Source organism: Stenella coeruleoalba (assembly GCF_951394435.1).
Source record: "Stenella coeruleoalba genome assembly, chromosome: 15".
Lineage (NCBI taxonomy): Eukaryota > Metazoa > Chordata > Mammalia > Artiodactyla > Delphinidae > Stenella > Stenella coeruleoalba.
The window spans coordinates 11,905,753-11,920,118 of NC_137161.1; the positions used below are offsets into that span (position 1 = coordinate 11,905,753).

Here is a 14,366-nt window from a genome sequence, read left to right on the forward strand (position 1 = left end):
TTGAGCCCCCCACAATCTGCTGGGCAGTGGGGAGGGACTAGGGCATGCTTAGTTTTCCTTTTCAGTAAGAAGGTGTGATAACGGTGCCTGCTTGATAGGAAGATTGAATGAGGGCACCTGGCACCACTAAATTCATGGCAGCTAAAGAGAAAGAAAATCTGTTTCACCATCATTGATGCTTTGTGCATTTATTTTCTGCCTCTCTCCCCTCCCAGCTTCTGTCCCAGAGGAAACCTCAGTTGCCAGGTTCTTGAATCTCCTTCTAGAGATGGTCTGTGCTTCCTCATATATGTCCCTCTTTAAATGTACACACAAATGGTAGCACGATGAGGCCCTGTCCCGCATCTTGCTTCAGTGCGTCTTGGCTACTGTCCCATATCAGCACGCACAAAGTCAGCTCCTTTTTAGCAACTTCCGGTGTCATCATCCTATGGCTGGGTCATCATTTATCACACTGATCTCCTATTGAGGTTGCTTCCAGTCTTTCCCTGTTACATCAGCACCGTGAGAAGTATCCTTGTGCAAATGTCCTTTCGTCCATGTGCAATAGTGTCTGTAATTGAATTTCTGGTAAACATGATATTTGATGACTCCTTAATATTCCATTATTAAGATTGGATAAGATAGTCATTTATGGTAGACAGAAATCTTCCTCCAAATCAAGGTTAATCGGTATTCCAACCATATCTAGAGTTCATTTAAGGATACCCCATCATATCTTAGCCACATGCTAAATACCGGAGTATTAAAATATTGAGCCAAGGCTGAAGTCTTGGGGCAAGAAATTTTATCCGTTTTCCTAATTATTTACCTATTGGGAAGTTTTACATAATTTTTGTTCAAGAAACTAATAGCTTTCACAGTCATCATTGATTATTGCTGCTTTGCTATATATGCACACAATACTCAAATATTTGAAAGCAAACATTCAGATTTTGTACCAGTTTCTTATTATTGCATAACAACCAACCACAAAAACTCGGTGGCATACCTTGATGAGCGTTTATTTAACTCACCTGTCTGTGGGTCTGCTGGGAGTCAGCTGGTCTAGACCAGGCTCGGCTGGACAGCTCAGCTCTGCCCCGGGTGTTTCTCATCTTCCTCTTGGGACCAGCCAGCTAGCCGGGCAAGTAGAAACCCACAAGGTCTCTTAAGGCCTAGACTTAGCACTGCTGTTCTGTCCATTCTGCCTCGTTCTATTGGCCTAAGCAGGTCACATGGCTCAGCCCAACTCCAAGGGGCTGAGGAAATACGCTCTGCCCCTTTAATGTGAGGAAGTGCAGAGTCACACGGTAAGAAGCATGCATGCAGGGAAGGTTGGGGAATTGGGGCTAAGGATGCATCCATCCTCAGATGTTAACAGTAATCTTAACTGATATACTTTGTACTGACATTTTCGCTGATTAGCTATGGAGGTTTCCTGTGTGACCTCAGATCAATGATTTTACTCAAGGTCAGGGATGCCAAGAGTGGCCTTGAAGCAGGCATTGGGCTAGGCCAAAGCCACCAGAGCATATTTGGGCCGTGTCCTGAGGCCGAAGATAGACATGGGTCCTCAGGAGTGGGAAGCCAGGCCTCCCGGCCCCAGTGCCTTGGCCCAGGCTGTGTCTGTGGCACAGACTGGTGAGCTCCCAGCCCAGCTTTGCGCTCTTGATGCTGTAACGGGGGCGCCTTCTCGTTTCAGGGGAACATGGGTCCTGCCGCCTTCTGGGTCCTGCTCTTCCTTCTCAGGACCCCCGAGGCCCTGGCTGCTGTCCGCGGAGAGCTTGAGCCTATGCTCTTGCAAGCAGAGCAGCCCATTTCGCAGATGACCGCCCTCCCACAGAAGGTTTTGGACAGCATGCCTGTGCTTGGTGAGACAGTCAGACCCTCCAAGACAGCCCCAAAGGCCAGGGCATCATGGGCCCCCAAGCCCGCCCTCCCCGTCATGGGTTCCCAGCGTCCAGGGTCCATCGGTGTCCTCTGACCTAGGGTCCCCCTGGGCCTCCTGTCTTCATAGACCTGGCATCTCCATGCCCTGGTCTCCACTACCCATGTTCCATGGTCTCAGTGGGAGATTTTTTGTTGCAAGTGGCAAAACACCTAACTTAAATGGGCTGAAGCAGAAAAGGGACTTCACGTGGGGCAGGTAACTAAAAAGTCTAGAGGGACTGGCTTCAGGCACAGGTAGATCCAGGTGCTTTAGCAATGCCATCAGGTCTTTGTCCATCCTCAGCCTCATTTTCCACTGGGTTGACTCCAGTCTCAGGCTGGCAAGATGGCTGCCAGTGGCTCCGGGCTGATGTGTTCCCGGCTCTGGGAGGGTGTGCTTCTCTGCAACGTTCCTACCCAGAGCCCCAGGAATGTGTCTCTTTGGCTCTCTTTGGGTCATGTGCCCATCTGGAGCCAATCATGGGTGCTCTGATTAGTGAAATCAACAGCCCAACCCCTGAGAGTGGGGGAGGGGATGGTCCCCAGAAGAAAGCAGGGAACTGTTTCCAGAAACGGAATGTATGCTGGGCAGGCAGACACAACCAATATGGCTGGCCCTGCTCTTTCCCTAGCCTGCTCTGGTATCTCCCTGGAAGATACCTTCCCTCACAGCTTCTTTTAGGGTCAGACCCAAACCTTCATGTCCAAAGTCTCTGAAGACTGCAGCAATCACATCTCATCACTTGGCCATTTTGGGTCTTGCTTTGTGATGGTGGGCAAGTCATGCACCCTCTCTGAGCCTTTCCACCTGCCTCTGTAAAATGAGAGCTGGGGGTGGCATTCGAGTGGGGAAGAGGACAGTGCTGAACCCCCCTTTTACCTGCCCTGTGCAGACAGCGTGCTGAGTGAGAGCCTCAGGCTCACCGCTGCACCCTTCATCACCCGCGAGGTCGTGGTGGACATGGCCTTGCCCATGGCAGATGGGCGGGAATTCACCCTGCGATGTGGCGACCGCCTCCTCCTCTTCCCCTTCCTGAGTCCCCAGAAGGACCCGGAGATCTACACAGACCCAGAGGTAAAAGGCAGACCAGGGGCTGTGGGGGAGGATGAGTGGCTTCAGGATCTGTCCTATCTGAGTGGCAGCCAGTTCTGCTCTTTGTTTGCTGGGGAACCTTGCCCCGATCACTTCATCTCTCTGTATCTCTGTTTCCTCACCTGTGAAATGGACCTCAGAATAGCACCTGCCTCACAGGGTTGTCAGGAAGATTAAATGTGATCATGTAACCAAGATCTTCATAGCACCTGGCACACACTAAGCGCTTTGCAGGGGACAGCTGAGCAATTTTTCCTGTTTTCAGAATGTTATAATGTCAGCTTCCCAGCACTTTTACCTCTCCCTGGAATTTGAGATGGGGCAAACTTTTACAATTTTTAACAGGTTTGGATGTTTTCTGTGTGCCAGGTTCTGTGCTGTGCATCCATGCCTCCATCCAACCATCCATCCATCCATCCATCCACCCAACATCCATCCATCCACCCAACATCCATCCATCCATCCATCCATCCATGCATCCATCCATCCACCCAACATCCATCCATCCATCTATCCATCCATGCAACCATCCATCCATCACCTCACCCTTCCACCTGTCTATCCACCAGTCCATTCACCTATCCTTCCACCCATCCTTCATTTAGCACCTACTCTGTACAACAAAGCCCTATGCTCAGGCACAATCTTCACATTACCACTCTACAATGTAACCAAAGGAAATTGGCCTTCTCTTTTTTAAAAATAATTTTAATTTCTTTTATTTTAAATTGCAAAAGTAATATATACTTATAAGATAGAAATATAGACATATATATTTAAAAGTAAAAACTTATCTTCATTCCACTTCCTCTCCAGTTCCACAGGGTTCTCTAACAGTGGTTGGGAGCGTGTCCTTTAGATAATATTTATGCCTTTACAGACATACACACAACACACACACATATGAATAGGCAGGTGTGTAGTACAGGATCACACAATACATGTTATTCCAACACTTTCTTTTTTCATTCAACAACCAGTCCTTTTATTATTTTTCTTAATTAATTAATTTATTTGTTTTTATTTTTGGCTGTATTGCGTCTTCATTGCAGTGCGTGGGCTTCTCATTGTTGTGGCTTCTCTTGTTGTGGAGCACAGGCTCTAGGCGTGAGGGCTTCAGTAGTTGTGGCACGCAGGCTCAGTAGCTGTGGCGCACGGGCTTAGTTGGTCCACGGCATGTGGGATCTTCCTGGAGCAGGGCTTGAACCCGTGTTCCCTGCATTGGCAGGCAGATTCTTAACCACTGCGCCACTAGGGAAGCCCTCAACAACCAGTCTTAAAAGTTCTTTCCATGTCAGCACACACAGACCAAGCTCAACATTATAAAGACCTGCCATAATTTTTAACCAGTCCCCTATCAGTTGGGCTTTACATTATTTCCAGTTTTTCTCTCTTATAAACAAGACTGTGATGAACATCCTCATACATTTTTCTTTGTCCATGCCTATTTTGGGGGTGGCATCAGAAAGGGACCTTCTTCCTATTTCAGGTATTTAAATACAACCGATTCCTGAACCCTGATGGATCAGAGAAGAAAGACTTTTACAAGGATGGGAAGCGACTGAAGAATTACAGCATGCCATGGGGAGCAGGGCACAACCAGTGCCTGGGGAGGGGTTATGCCATCAGCAGCATCAAACAGTGAGTACCGGGCACGGGGAGCCGAGTGCCTCATAAATTCTCCTCCCTGGGCCCCAAGAGCCTTGGCCTTCGGATCACAAACAGATTGGACCAGGGGTTATGACATCCGCCTGTCCTTCTGTCCAGCTGGGTAACCTTCTGTGCCTCTGTCTCCTCAACTGTAAAATAGGAGTACTGATCATACTACATCCCAGGGGTGTCGGGACAAATGAAGTGGACTTTCTAGGTACTTTAGCCACTGCCTGGCTTATTGTAGGTATTTGATAAAAGTTATTATTTGTGATTACTAATATTACTATTATTAATGTTTAGGCATTATGCTAGTGAATGGGCACATTACATTAAGCTTTTGGCCTCAGCTTTCTCAACAGTAAAATGGAGATAATAATACAGTTGGTTCTGCTCTAACGCTTCATGTGCATTGCTAAAAATCCCCACACCATGGGAAATCACAAAGTAAAAACCACAGGATTGTGGGGGAAATAGGGCTGGGGCCCAACCCTCAAAAACTTCACCAGTGACACACACACAAAAAGATATGCACCTAGGAAAATACAGTAGTATAGGTTTACACATGTTAAATGGAATAAACAGAAATACCTAAGTGCTCCAATAAATATGGTGCTTTACTTTGAAAACGACCTGACGTTTGCCATGCAAGTGGGCATTGGATGGAGCTGTGAGTTACGATGACGCCTGGGAGGAGGGTTATCTGAGGTCAGACGCCTGAAGGGAATGGTGTGGGTCACCACCCACTGGTGTGTGCGTTTTGTGAATTCCTGCTCAGCTTGGTTCAGCTGGGTGCAGTTTTTCATTCTCCCAGTGTTTCTTGCAGATGAAATGACCACAAGCAAATGTGAAATTTGTGTTACGCTTCATTCTTGCCCTAATAGATCAATCCCACTGGAACAAATGCACATGTTCAAAACAAGTGTTGCAGCAGAACCGACTGAAGTTCCCACTCCATAAAGTTTTTGGACAGATAAAAAGAGATAATGGATATGAAATGCTTAGCACTGTGTCTGGAACATAGTGTTCAATAATTGAGCTAATTTGTTATTATTTTAATCTCAGTTAATTGTCATGATACCTGCCAGCTGGTCAGTCTATCACTGACTCCAGAGGTCAAATCATTCCTCACGGTCAGGCACCTGATGGAGTGGAGGTGCCAGGATCCAAATCCAGGTGTGGGTACAGATACCTTCCACCCCCCCCCCCACCCATATAAACTCACCCTCTACCATCCTGCAGCTTCAGAGCTGGAATGGATACATCCCACCTTGTTGACCTTCTTTGACCAGATGGAGAAACCGAGGCCCCGAGTGGGAAGAATCACACGCCCTTAAGAGGCAGAGCCCAGGGACTTCCCTGGTGGTCCAGTGGTTAAGACTCTGTGCTTCCACTGCAGGGGGCATGGGTTCGATCCCTGGTAGGGGAACTAAGATCCCATGGCCAAAAAACAAAAGGCAGAGCCCAGGTGTGCGCCCAGCTCTCCTGCCCAGAACGTTGACATTGCTCTGTCCTCATCTTCCCTCTTTTTCAGTCGTTCAATAAGATTAGAGAATCCCTGCCATGCATTCTGTCCGGCATTGGGCATCTGGTTCGCCCTGGGAGCAGGTGGTAAGGTCCAGAGTAGTAGAGGATCCAGCCTGACCTTTATTAACACAGGTGGTGGTAAGATAAGGCAGGTGGAACCCGTTCACGTCAGGTGGGGCTGCCACCACATTTCGGGGCCCACTGATGACATCATCACGTGGTTTGTGTACTTACTAGGACAGCTTTCCAGAAGGTGGCAGTAAAGAGTGCCTGCCTGCTCTTGCAAAGCTGGTATATTCTAACAGTTTTCCCCAGACAGCAGTAAGATATCTGGAGGGAGGGGTGCCTGCTTCTGATCTCACAAAGGCAGCTGTGGCTCAGCAGCAGCCCAGACGAGGCAGACGGTTCCAGGAGTTTGGTGGGGGTCTGGGCTGCGTATGGTGGGAAGAATCAACAAGGGTCACTGTCCGTGTTAATCACAAGCTAGGCTGTGCTCTGCTGTGTCAAACGACCTCCAAGTCTCAGTGGCTCGTATAACAAAGGTTTAGTTCCCACTCACACAACGTTGGCTGTGGGTTTGGGGGGGCTCTTCCCCTCCGTGCAGGGACTCAGGGGCCAGGATCTTCCCATCTTCCCACTCCATCGTCTCCGCATGGAACCCACACAGCTGCCAGGCAGTAGGGAAAGCTGGAGAGTCAGGCACTAGCTCGGAAATGCTTTGATGTGGAATTGACCCACGTCACTCCTGCCCACAGGCCGTCAGCCAGGACTCGGGAGCTCCTGGGCTGGTGAGCAGGAAATGCCTGTGCTCTGCTCTCGCGCCCTCCTTTCCCACTTTAACCAAAGTGAGAGCTGGGGTGAGACCCAGGAGGACGCCATTGCTTTCCTGCCTGACTCCAAACAGGCCTCCCACTCTCCCCCTTCATGCCTTCAACACTGTCTCTCTGCAGATTCGTGTTCCTCGTGCTGGCGCGCTTTGACCTGGAGCTGATCAGCCCGGACGTGGAGATGCCCTTGTTTGACCTCAGCAGGTACGGCTTGGGGCTGATGCAGCCGGAACACGACGTGCCTGTCCGTTACCGCATCCGGCCTTGAGCTCCGGGGCAGATGGGACTCCACGCACCCAGCCTGACCCTAGTCGCCCAACGTTCTGTGCCTGCGTTCGGCCTGGGTACAGAGCTTTGAACACCCAACGGTGCCAAGCGTTATCCCTTCCCTACTGTTTTTCCTAGAAGGCTGTGTCTGGGGGAGGGGAAAGTAGGGGAGTGAAGACAAGACACCAAAAGCTCTGCGGATTATCTGCTGCAAAGGTTAAGTTCCAAAATGAGGCTCTTTCCGCTCCCAGCCCCTCTTGCCCCTCTCACCTTTAGGATACCCACTAAAGCTCGGGCAGACGGGGCACAACTAGGAGACCCCACTGCTCTGCCCCCAGCCCCCACGGGCTGCCGTCCAAGGCCCTGACAGTGGTGCCATCCAGACCCTAACCAGTCCGAGCAGATGCTGGCCACTAAAAGGCCATTTGGGCCTGGCAGTGCGTCTGTTGAAATAAACTCTGTCCCCAAATTTTTATTAAACTACCTAAAGCCAAAGAGTCTCTTACACTATCTGCTTTCCTAGGCGCCCCACTTGCTAGACACTTCCCCCATCTCTCCGTTCACACCGATCCTTGAGAAAATGCTGGAGGGTTTCCCGATGCTGGTGCATCCCCAGTGTGGAGTGGGGGCAGCCTCCAGATGATGGGCTCTGAGGACCAGGCTTCTGTGCGTTACAGTTATGGGCTCCAGACGGGGTGGGTGTTCCCAGCGCTGGGACTCAGGCAGGGAGTTAGCAAGACACAGCCCCGACTGGATGGCCCCAGTGAAAGGAAGCGGCCAGGGCTCCTGGGACTGGTCAAGCCAAAGAAGAGGAGGTGTTGGTTTCCTACATTCTAGCTTAGAAGCTCCAGCTGTGGGCCCCGTCCAGATTGCAGGCCTGTTTTGTTTGTCCTACATTTAAAAAAAAATACATTAGTGTTATCTTGTCATCTTTGGGAAAGTTGATTCAAAATGTCCAGCTTCTCTTGAAAACTTGAAAGATCTGTCCACACTGGGCCCATATTCCCAAGGGCAACCACTGGCCAGAGCTCAGTAGCAGCCGTCTCCCTACCGGGGGCCTGTGGGCTCTGGTTCACCAGGATTTCTACTTGGTCTGCTTTTCTAGTCACAGCACCTCCTGTCCCCCGAAGACACCCAAGTTTGAGAACCCTGTTCCTACTCTTAGAGGTGATATTGTAGGAGGTGGTGGGAACCCGCTGATTGGTTCTCAGACCAATGGTCCATCCTATCCTGGGTGCACCACCCTTTGATCGAACAGATCAGTGATGAAAACTTGCCTTTGCATCAGCTTTAGGAAAAAAAAAAAGATCAAAAAGAAAAATTGCCTGGAAACTTTTATTATGATGACAAGTATTAATATTAGGTCCTGTTTATTGAGGACCCTCTAAATGCCTGTGACAGGAACAGTAGATATAGTATTTCTACTTTTCACGGCATCTCTGCAAAGAGAGGATGGTTATGCCCTCTTTATAGTTGAGGAAATGGGCTCAGAGAGGTGAAGTGACTTGCCCAGAGTCGCACAGCTTGTAAGCTGATAGAATTTTGCAAACAGACTTACTGTCCCAGTAGCAAATGCTAGATGGGTGGCTCTGTGCTCTTTGGGCTCAATGGGTTGGTGGACCGGCAGTTCTGTTTGGCATCAGAGAGCTGACAGAGCCAGAGACACCCATGGGTGGATGCATCTCATGAGATGTGGACACGCATACACACATATAGCTAGGTCCCTGTAGCTTTAGCTGGAGCGAGAAGGGAGGACCTGAGATCTCTGAATGTTCCAGGGGCTAGTCTCTTCTCAGGGCGGCACCGGGGCTTGGGGGCTTCCCTGGCCCTCAGCCTCCAGGCGGCCCTAGGATTCCCAGACAGGCACTGTGATTGGCAGGAGGCGGGATATCCCCAGGGAAACCCATCTTCACGCCTGGGTGACCCCCACTGCCTCCTGCTTCTTAACTCTGCAGGAAATCAGGGCTGGCAACCTCCTGTGGGAGGACGGAGCCAGTTTCCATGGCAACCCTCAGCTGCCTCTTCCTTCCTGGCTTGGAAGGGAAGGGAGGAGGCCGCAGAAATAGCTCCAGGAAGATCTCTTGTACGTGGCTGCTACCCTGGTGTGCTGGGGAAAAGCCCTTCTGATTTCCCCCTTCCAAATCAGGGCTGCTTTGTCACTGAGACTAGATTCTCACCTGTGTTCAAAAAAGGGCCTTTTCCCTTTAAAGGTGACACCTTGGAGCCACAATCATTAGGAAGAGACGATTCTCCCACCAGGCAGCTCCAGCTGGTATCAGAGATATTGAAATACAGCTTGGGAGACAATGCTTTAAACCCACCTTTGTTTCAATCTTTATTATTTTTTCTTTCTTCTTTTAAAAAATATAAGCTATAGAGAAAAGAGGGAGAGAGGAGTGGGTTAGCTCCTTGCTACAGGTTATTTAGGAAGGTACCCAGATGTCGTTGTATTTCTTCATACTTTGTTTTAGAATCACAAAATTGCAGGACCTATGTCAGAAATATTCTTAGGTTGACCTAAGGGAGTGTTTCTTTACCATCATCGTGATTATTATTTTTTGCTATATTTTGTATTGTTATTTACCATGTATTTTCCTTTAAACAGTCTCATTTTTTAAACTTAAATTTGTTTAAAAAGGGGACTTTTTTTCCTCTGCCGGTAACAACATGTATCGCTTGCTGCCAGAAATAGAAAGTGACTGAAAAAGAAATCTGCTGAGGAGGGGTCCTCTGTGCTGGTGTCACCAAGGCTCGGAGCCTGAGCTCTGTCTCTTCTCTGTTACAAAATGAAACAAACACATGTTTGAGTGGCGTTAAGGCCACGCCAGCACCACCCTGAGACTCTGTCCATGACAGTCACAGGGTGGGGGGAAGGGAGAGAAAGAGGAGTAGGCTGCCCACCACATGGGCGTGCATTACGCCTGGTGCGAGGGCTGCCCAGGGTCATCTCCTGCCACCAGTGGGTCCCGCCCACAGTGAGCTGGGGACATCCCACCTGCCCATTCTCCAGATGGAAAAACAAGCTTGGAGAGATGAATCGTCTGGCTCAGCGTCACTGATTTGTGTGTTTGTTGTTTCTTAAAGACGGTGTTTCGTGAGTAGCAGTGATTTTTCCACCTTGCTGTTTTAACAAAGAATTCTATTTTTATATAATATTATCGAGTCGAAATGTGCTGAAATACATTAAATCACCCTTGTTTGTGGAACTGCCTCTGAGTGTGATTCAGATTGAGAGTTGGCTGTGTCCAGAATAGCGAGGTTAGTGCCTGGGAAGGGAGCACAGAGTCCGTATGTGCCTGGCTCTGGGACAGGGCCTTTCATGGACAGAATCAAGTCGCACCTCCAGCCACCCTCCAGACCATATATTATTATCTCCATTTTTACAAAGGAGGAAACTGAGGGTCAGAAAGTGAAGTGGCTGGCCCAGGATCTTGTGGTTAATAAGTAGTAGACACGGGATTCAAATGCAGGCCTCCCTGCTTCCTGAGACCATGTTCAGGATCTTTCTATCAACAATCCTCCTGATGGCAGAGGAGGGACCGGGTACCCTTAGCGGATTTTGGGGAGGAGGCTCACAGCCCAAAGTAAGGCAAGCAAAAAAGTGTCTTACAAGTTCACTAAATGTTACCTATCCTTCATGCAGATATATGCATTTATTTTAATATTAAAAAGAAGAGAAGATTTTTTTTTTTTTTTGTGCCACACCGCACAGCATGCAGGATCTTAGTTCCCTGACTAGGGATAGAACCCAAGCCCCCGGCAGTGGAAGCTCAGAGTCCTAACCACTGGACCACCAGGGAATTCCCAGGAAGAAATGAATTATATTAGCTTTGGGAAAAATTGAAAAGGGAAAATCATTTTTTTCTCTCAAATCTTTGAGTAGAAATAATGTCCTGGTACTTCCCTGGTGGTCCAGCGGTTAAGACTCTGTGCTTCCACTGTAGCGGGCACAGGTTCCATCCCTGGTCTGGGAACTAAGATCCCACCTGCCGCTCAGCTTGGCCAAAAAAAAAAAAAAAATAGTGTCCGGAGGCAAATGTCCTTCATCTGTGGGGGGCCATGGAGGCACAAAGTAACACAGCAACATTTTATACGTTAAAATGTTTACATTCAACACAGCAGACATTTCTTTCTCTCTCATGCAGATGCAGGAGATCAGAGGTGGTGTGGCATCTCCACAGTCACCAGGCCTCTTCCTTTGGTCCCTCCAGCATCTGTAACCAGTGCTTTCCACCTCAGGGACCAGTGTGGCTGCTTGAGCTCCAGCCATTTTGTCCACATTCCAGCCAGCAGGAAGGGGAGAGACGGAAAGAGGGGAAAAACCTGTTTCTATCTGATTGGTCACAATTTAGTCACATGATACTCCTTACTGCATAGGAGGCTGGGAAATGTAGTCTTTCTCTCCAGGAGACCAATATGTGCCTGCAGAAGGGCACTGCACCCCAGCTTGACAAGTGCTGCATTATGCTCTTCTGTTTACCAGTCATGGTCTGAGCCGCATGCAGGGCCAAAGGGACAACATTTGGCTTTTCTGAGCCATTGAGTTTCTATCAGAGGTCTGCAGCTCCAGGACTTTGACCTTTCAGACCCCTGTACTATAAAAGTCAAGAGAAAGACTCCAGAGTTTTATTTTGCCAGGTAAGGACATTAAGAAATACATTTGTCATTTGCTTCCACTGTCAGTCTATGAAAGGACATTTGAATACCCCTAACACAGAAAGGTAGGTTCCATATCAGAATTAATACAACCACTCAAGAGTTAGTATTAAATAGCTCGAAAGTGGAAACAACCCAAATGTCCATCAACTGATGAGTGGATAAACACAATGTGGTATATTCATACAATGGAATACTGTTTGTCAACAAAAAGGAATGAGGTACTGGTACCTGGTACAATATAGATGAATCTTGAAAACATATTCTGAGCGAAAGAAGCCAGTCACAAAAAGCTACGTATTGTATGGTTCCATCTATGTGAAATGTCAGAATCGGTAGATCAATAATGACAGAAAGTAGGTTAGCAGTTTCGAGGGGTTAAGGGGCGGGAGGTATGGGGAGAAATAAAGAGTGACTACTAAAAGGTATGAGGGGCTTGTCATGTATTGTGCCCAGTTTGGAGGCTCTGAACACAGCAGAAACGGAGACCTCAGAGGTTCTAAAACAGCCTTTTATATCCTGAAGTTAAAAATCAGGTCAACTACTTCTTTGCTTAAAACCCGTCAATGCTCTTGCTATGAAATCCAGAAACCTCCAGACAACCCTCACCTACACGGTTTTTCTCTCCTCCTCTATTTTTCTTTCCTACTCCTTTTCAGCCCATTCTTGCCCTCATACACTCTGCCCTGGCCACACCTGCCGTCTTCCATCTCCTTCAACCCTCCCACCTGCCCCAGGGCCTTTGCACCTGCTCTCCCTTCTATATTTATGGTTTGGTGATCACTCTGACTTAAGACTCACCAGCACCATCACTCTCTCAGGAAGTTCTTGAGCTGAAATCGCTGCCTCTCCTCCCCATTATTCTTATTCTCACACTTTTACTTATTTCCTTCACATCGAGTATCAATATTAGATTATTTTTAAATGTCTCTGGTTATGTCTCCCATTTAAATGGGAGCTCCAGGACAGCAGGTTGGTTTCACCACTGTTGGATTCCCAACATGCAACCTAAGCTTGGCACCTAATAGGTGCTTGGGAAATATGTGCTAATAAGTGAAAGAATGGCCTTTTTCTCATCTTGGGAGAGATTGTCATTTATCTTGGACAATGAGGAGTCATAAAGCATTATAAGTAGGGGAGCGATGTGGTCAGACTGGTGCCTTTAAAGGTCAACCCTGGTTGCAGCAGGGACGTTGGATTCAAGGAAGTATAAAATGAGGGAAGGGAGATGAGAGAGGAGGCAGATGAGGTCAGGACAGAGTGGACAAGGGCGATGGAAAGGAAGTAGGAGAGTGATCAGTCTCCAAAGGGCAGGAGGGCTGGACTTAATGATATCTTAGGAGAATCGGTTAATTAGCCCTTGATCTCTGTGGCTTTTATTTCCTCCTTTTGCTGACTCACTCCTTTTCTACTGCATCTTGGAGTTCCCAGGCTTTTCTGTGGGGAAGAGGTATTAGTTTACCTCTAATTGCTCTGTTGGAAGCCCATGCCTCAGTCCATCCTTACCCTGTATTTCATCATTGTTTGACCACAGACCCTGGAAGCCAGTGGCTTTGGCAAAGTCCAGGCCATGAAGGGGCTCAATGGACTACGTGCAGGTTTACCTATCTCCCTCTGTGGGGACCCTCTGGTCGTGTCCACACTTCCTCCCAGGGAGGGAGCTCAAGAGACCATGCCACAGCTTAGCACAGAGCATTGTGTGTAGGAAACACCCCAAAATGTTAGGTGGTAGATGGGTGGGAATGGCTGAGAAAGTGGGTAGGGTGGCTGGGTGGATGGGTGAGTGGTGGGTAGATGCATGAATATTTGGGCTGGATGAGTGATTGGGTGGTGGGATGAATGAGTATGTAGATGCATGGGTGGGTAGATAGTAGGTGGATGAGTGACTAGGTGGGTAAGTGATTGGGCATATGGATAGATGGATGGATAGACTGATCGATGGATAGATAGATGGACGAGTGAATGGGTAGATAGACAGGTGGATGGAAAGACAGATGGTATATGGATGGGTAGATGGCTGGATAATGATAGATGGGTGAATGAGTGGGTAGAAAGATGGATAGTGGATAGAATATGTGAATGAATGGAAAGAAGGATGAGTGAGTGAATGAGTGCATGGATTGATGGGTGAGTGGGTAGATAAGTGGGCGGGTGTATAGTTGGATAGTTTGGTGGCTGAGTATATGGATGGATGAATGGGTGGTTGGGTTGATGGGTAGGTGGTGAGCAAAAGATAAAATGGAAAAATGTTTGGGTTGGTCAGAAAATCAAGCTCACCCACTTTCCGGGAACCTGGACCAGGAACCCCAGGGCTTGATAAAGGTAATCAGGCTAGATTGAAAAAGTACTAGAATCAGACATCTGGTCACTCAAAGACCATCCAACAGCTAATAGGTACAGTGCCTGGCATATAGTAACTGCGTAATCCACGTTAG

At 48.3% G+C, this 14,366-nt stretch overlaps 1 protein-coding gene across 3 annotated transcripts in view; it reads left to right on the forward strand.

The window, feature by feature from the left end:
- The window catches only part of PTGIS (prostaglandin I2 synthase), a 53,709-nt gene that overhangs the window by 32,713 nt on the left and 6,630 nt on the right, over positions 1-14,366 (forward strand). For 2 of the 3 annotated variants that reach the window (XM_079944455.1, XM_079944457.1), the window contains 4 exons: positions 1,685-1,853; positions 2,805-2,986; positions 4,494-4,645; positions 7,132-7,212. In XM_079944455.1, the coding sequence (XP_079800581.1) occupies positions 1,685-1,853; positions 2,805-2,986; positions 4,494-4,645; positions 7,132-7,212 (584 nt within the window). Of the gene's footprint in view, positions 1-1,684; positions 1,854-2,804; positions 2,987-4,493; positions 4,646-7,131; positions 10,465-14,366 lie in introns of those variants that run through there. The other variant, XM_079944456.1, reaches the window with a different exon arrangement.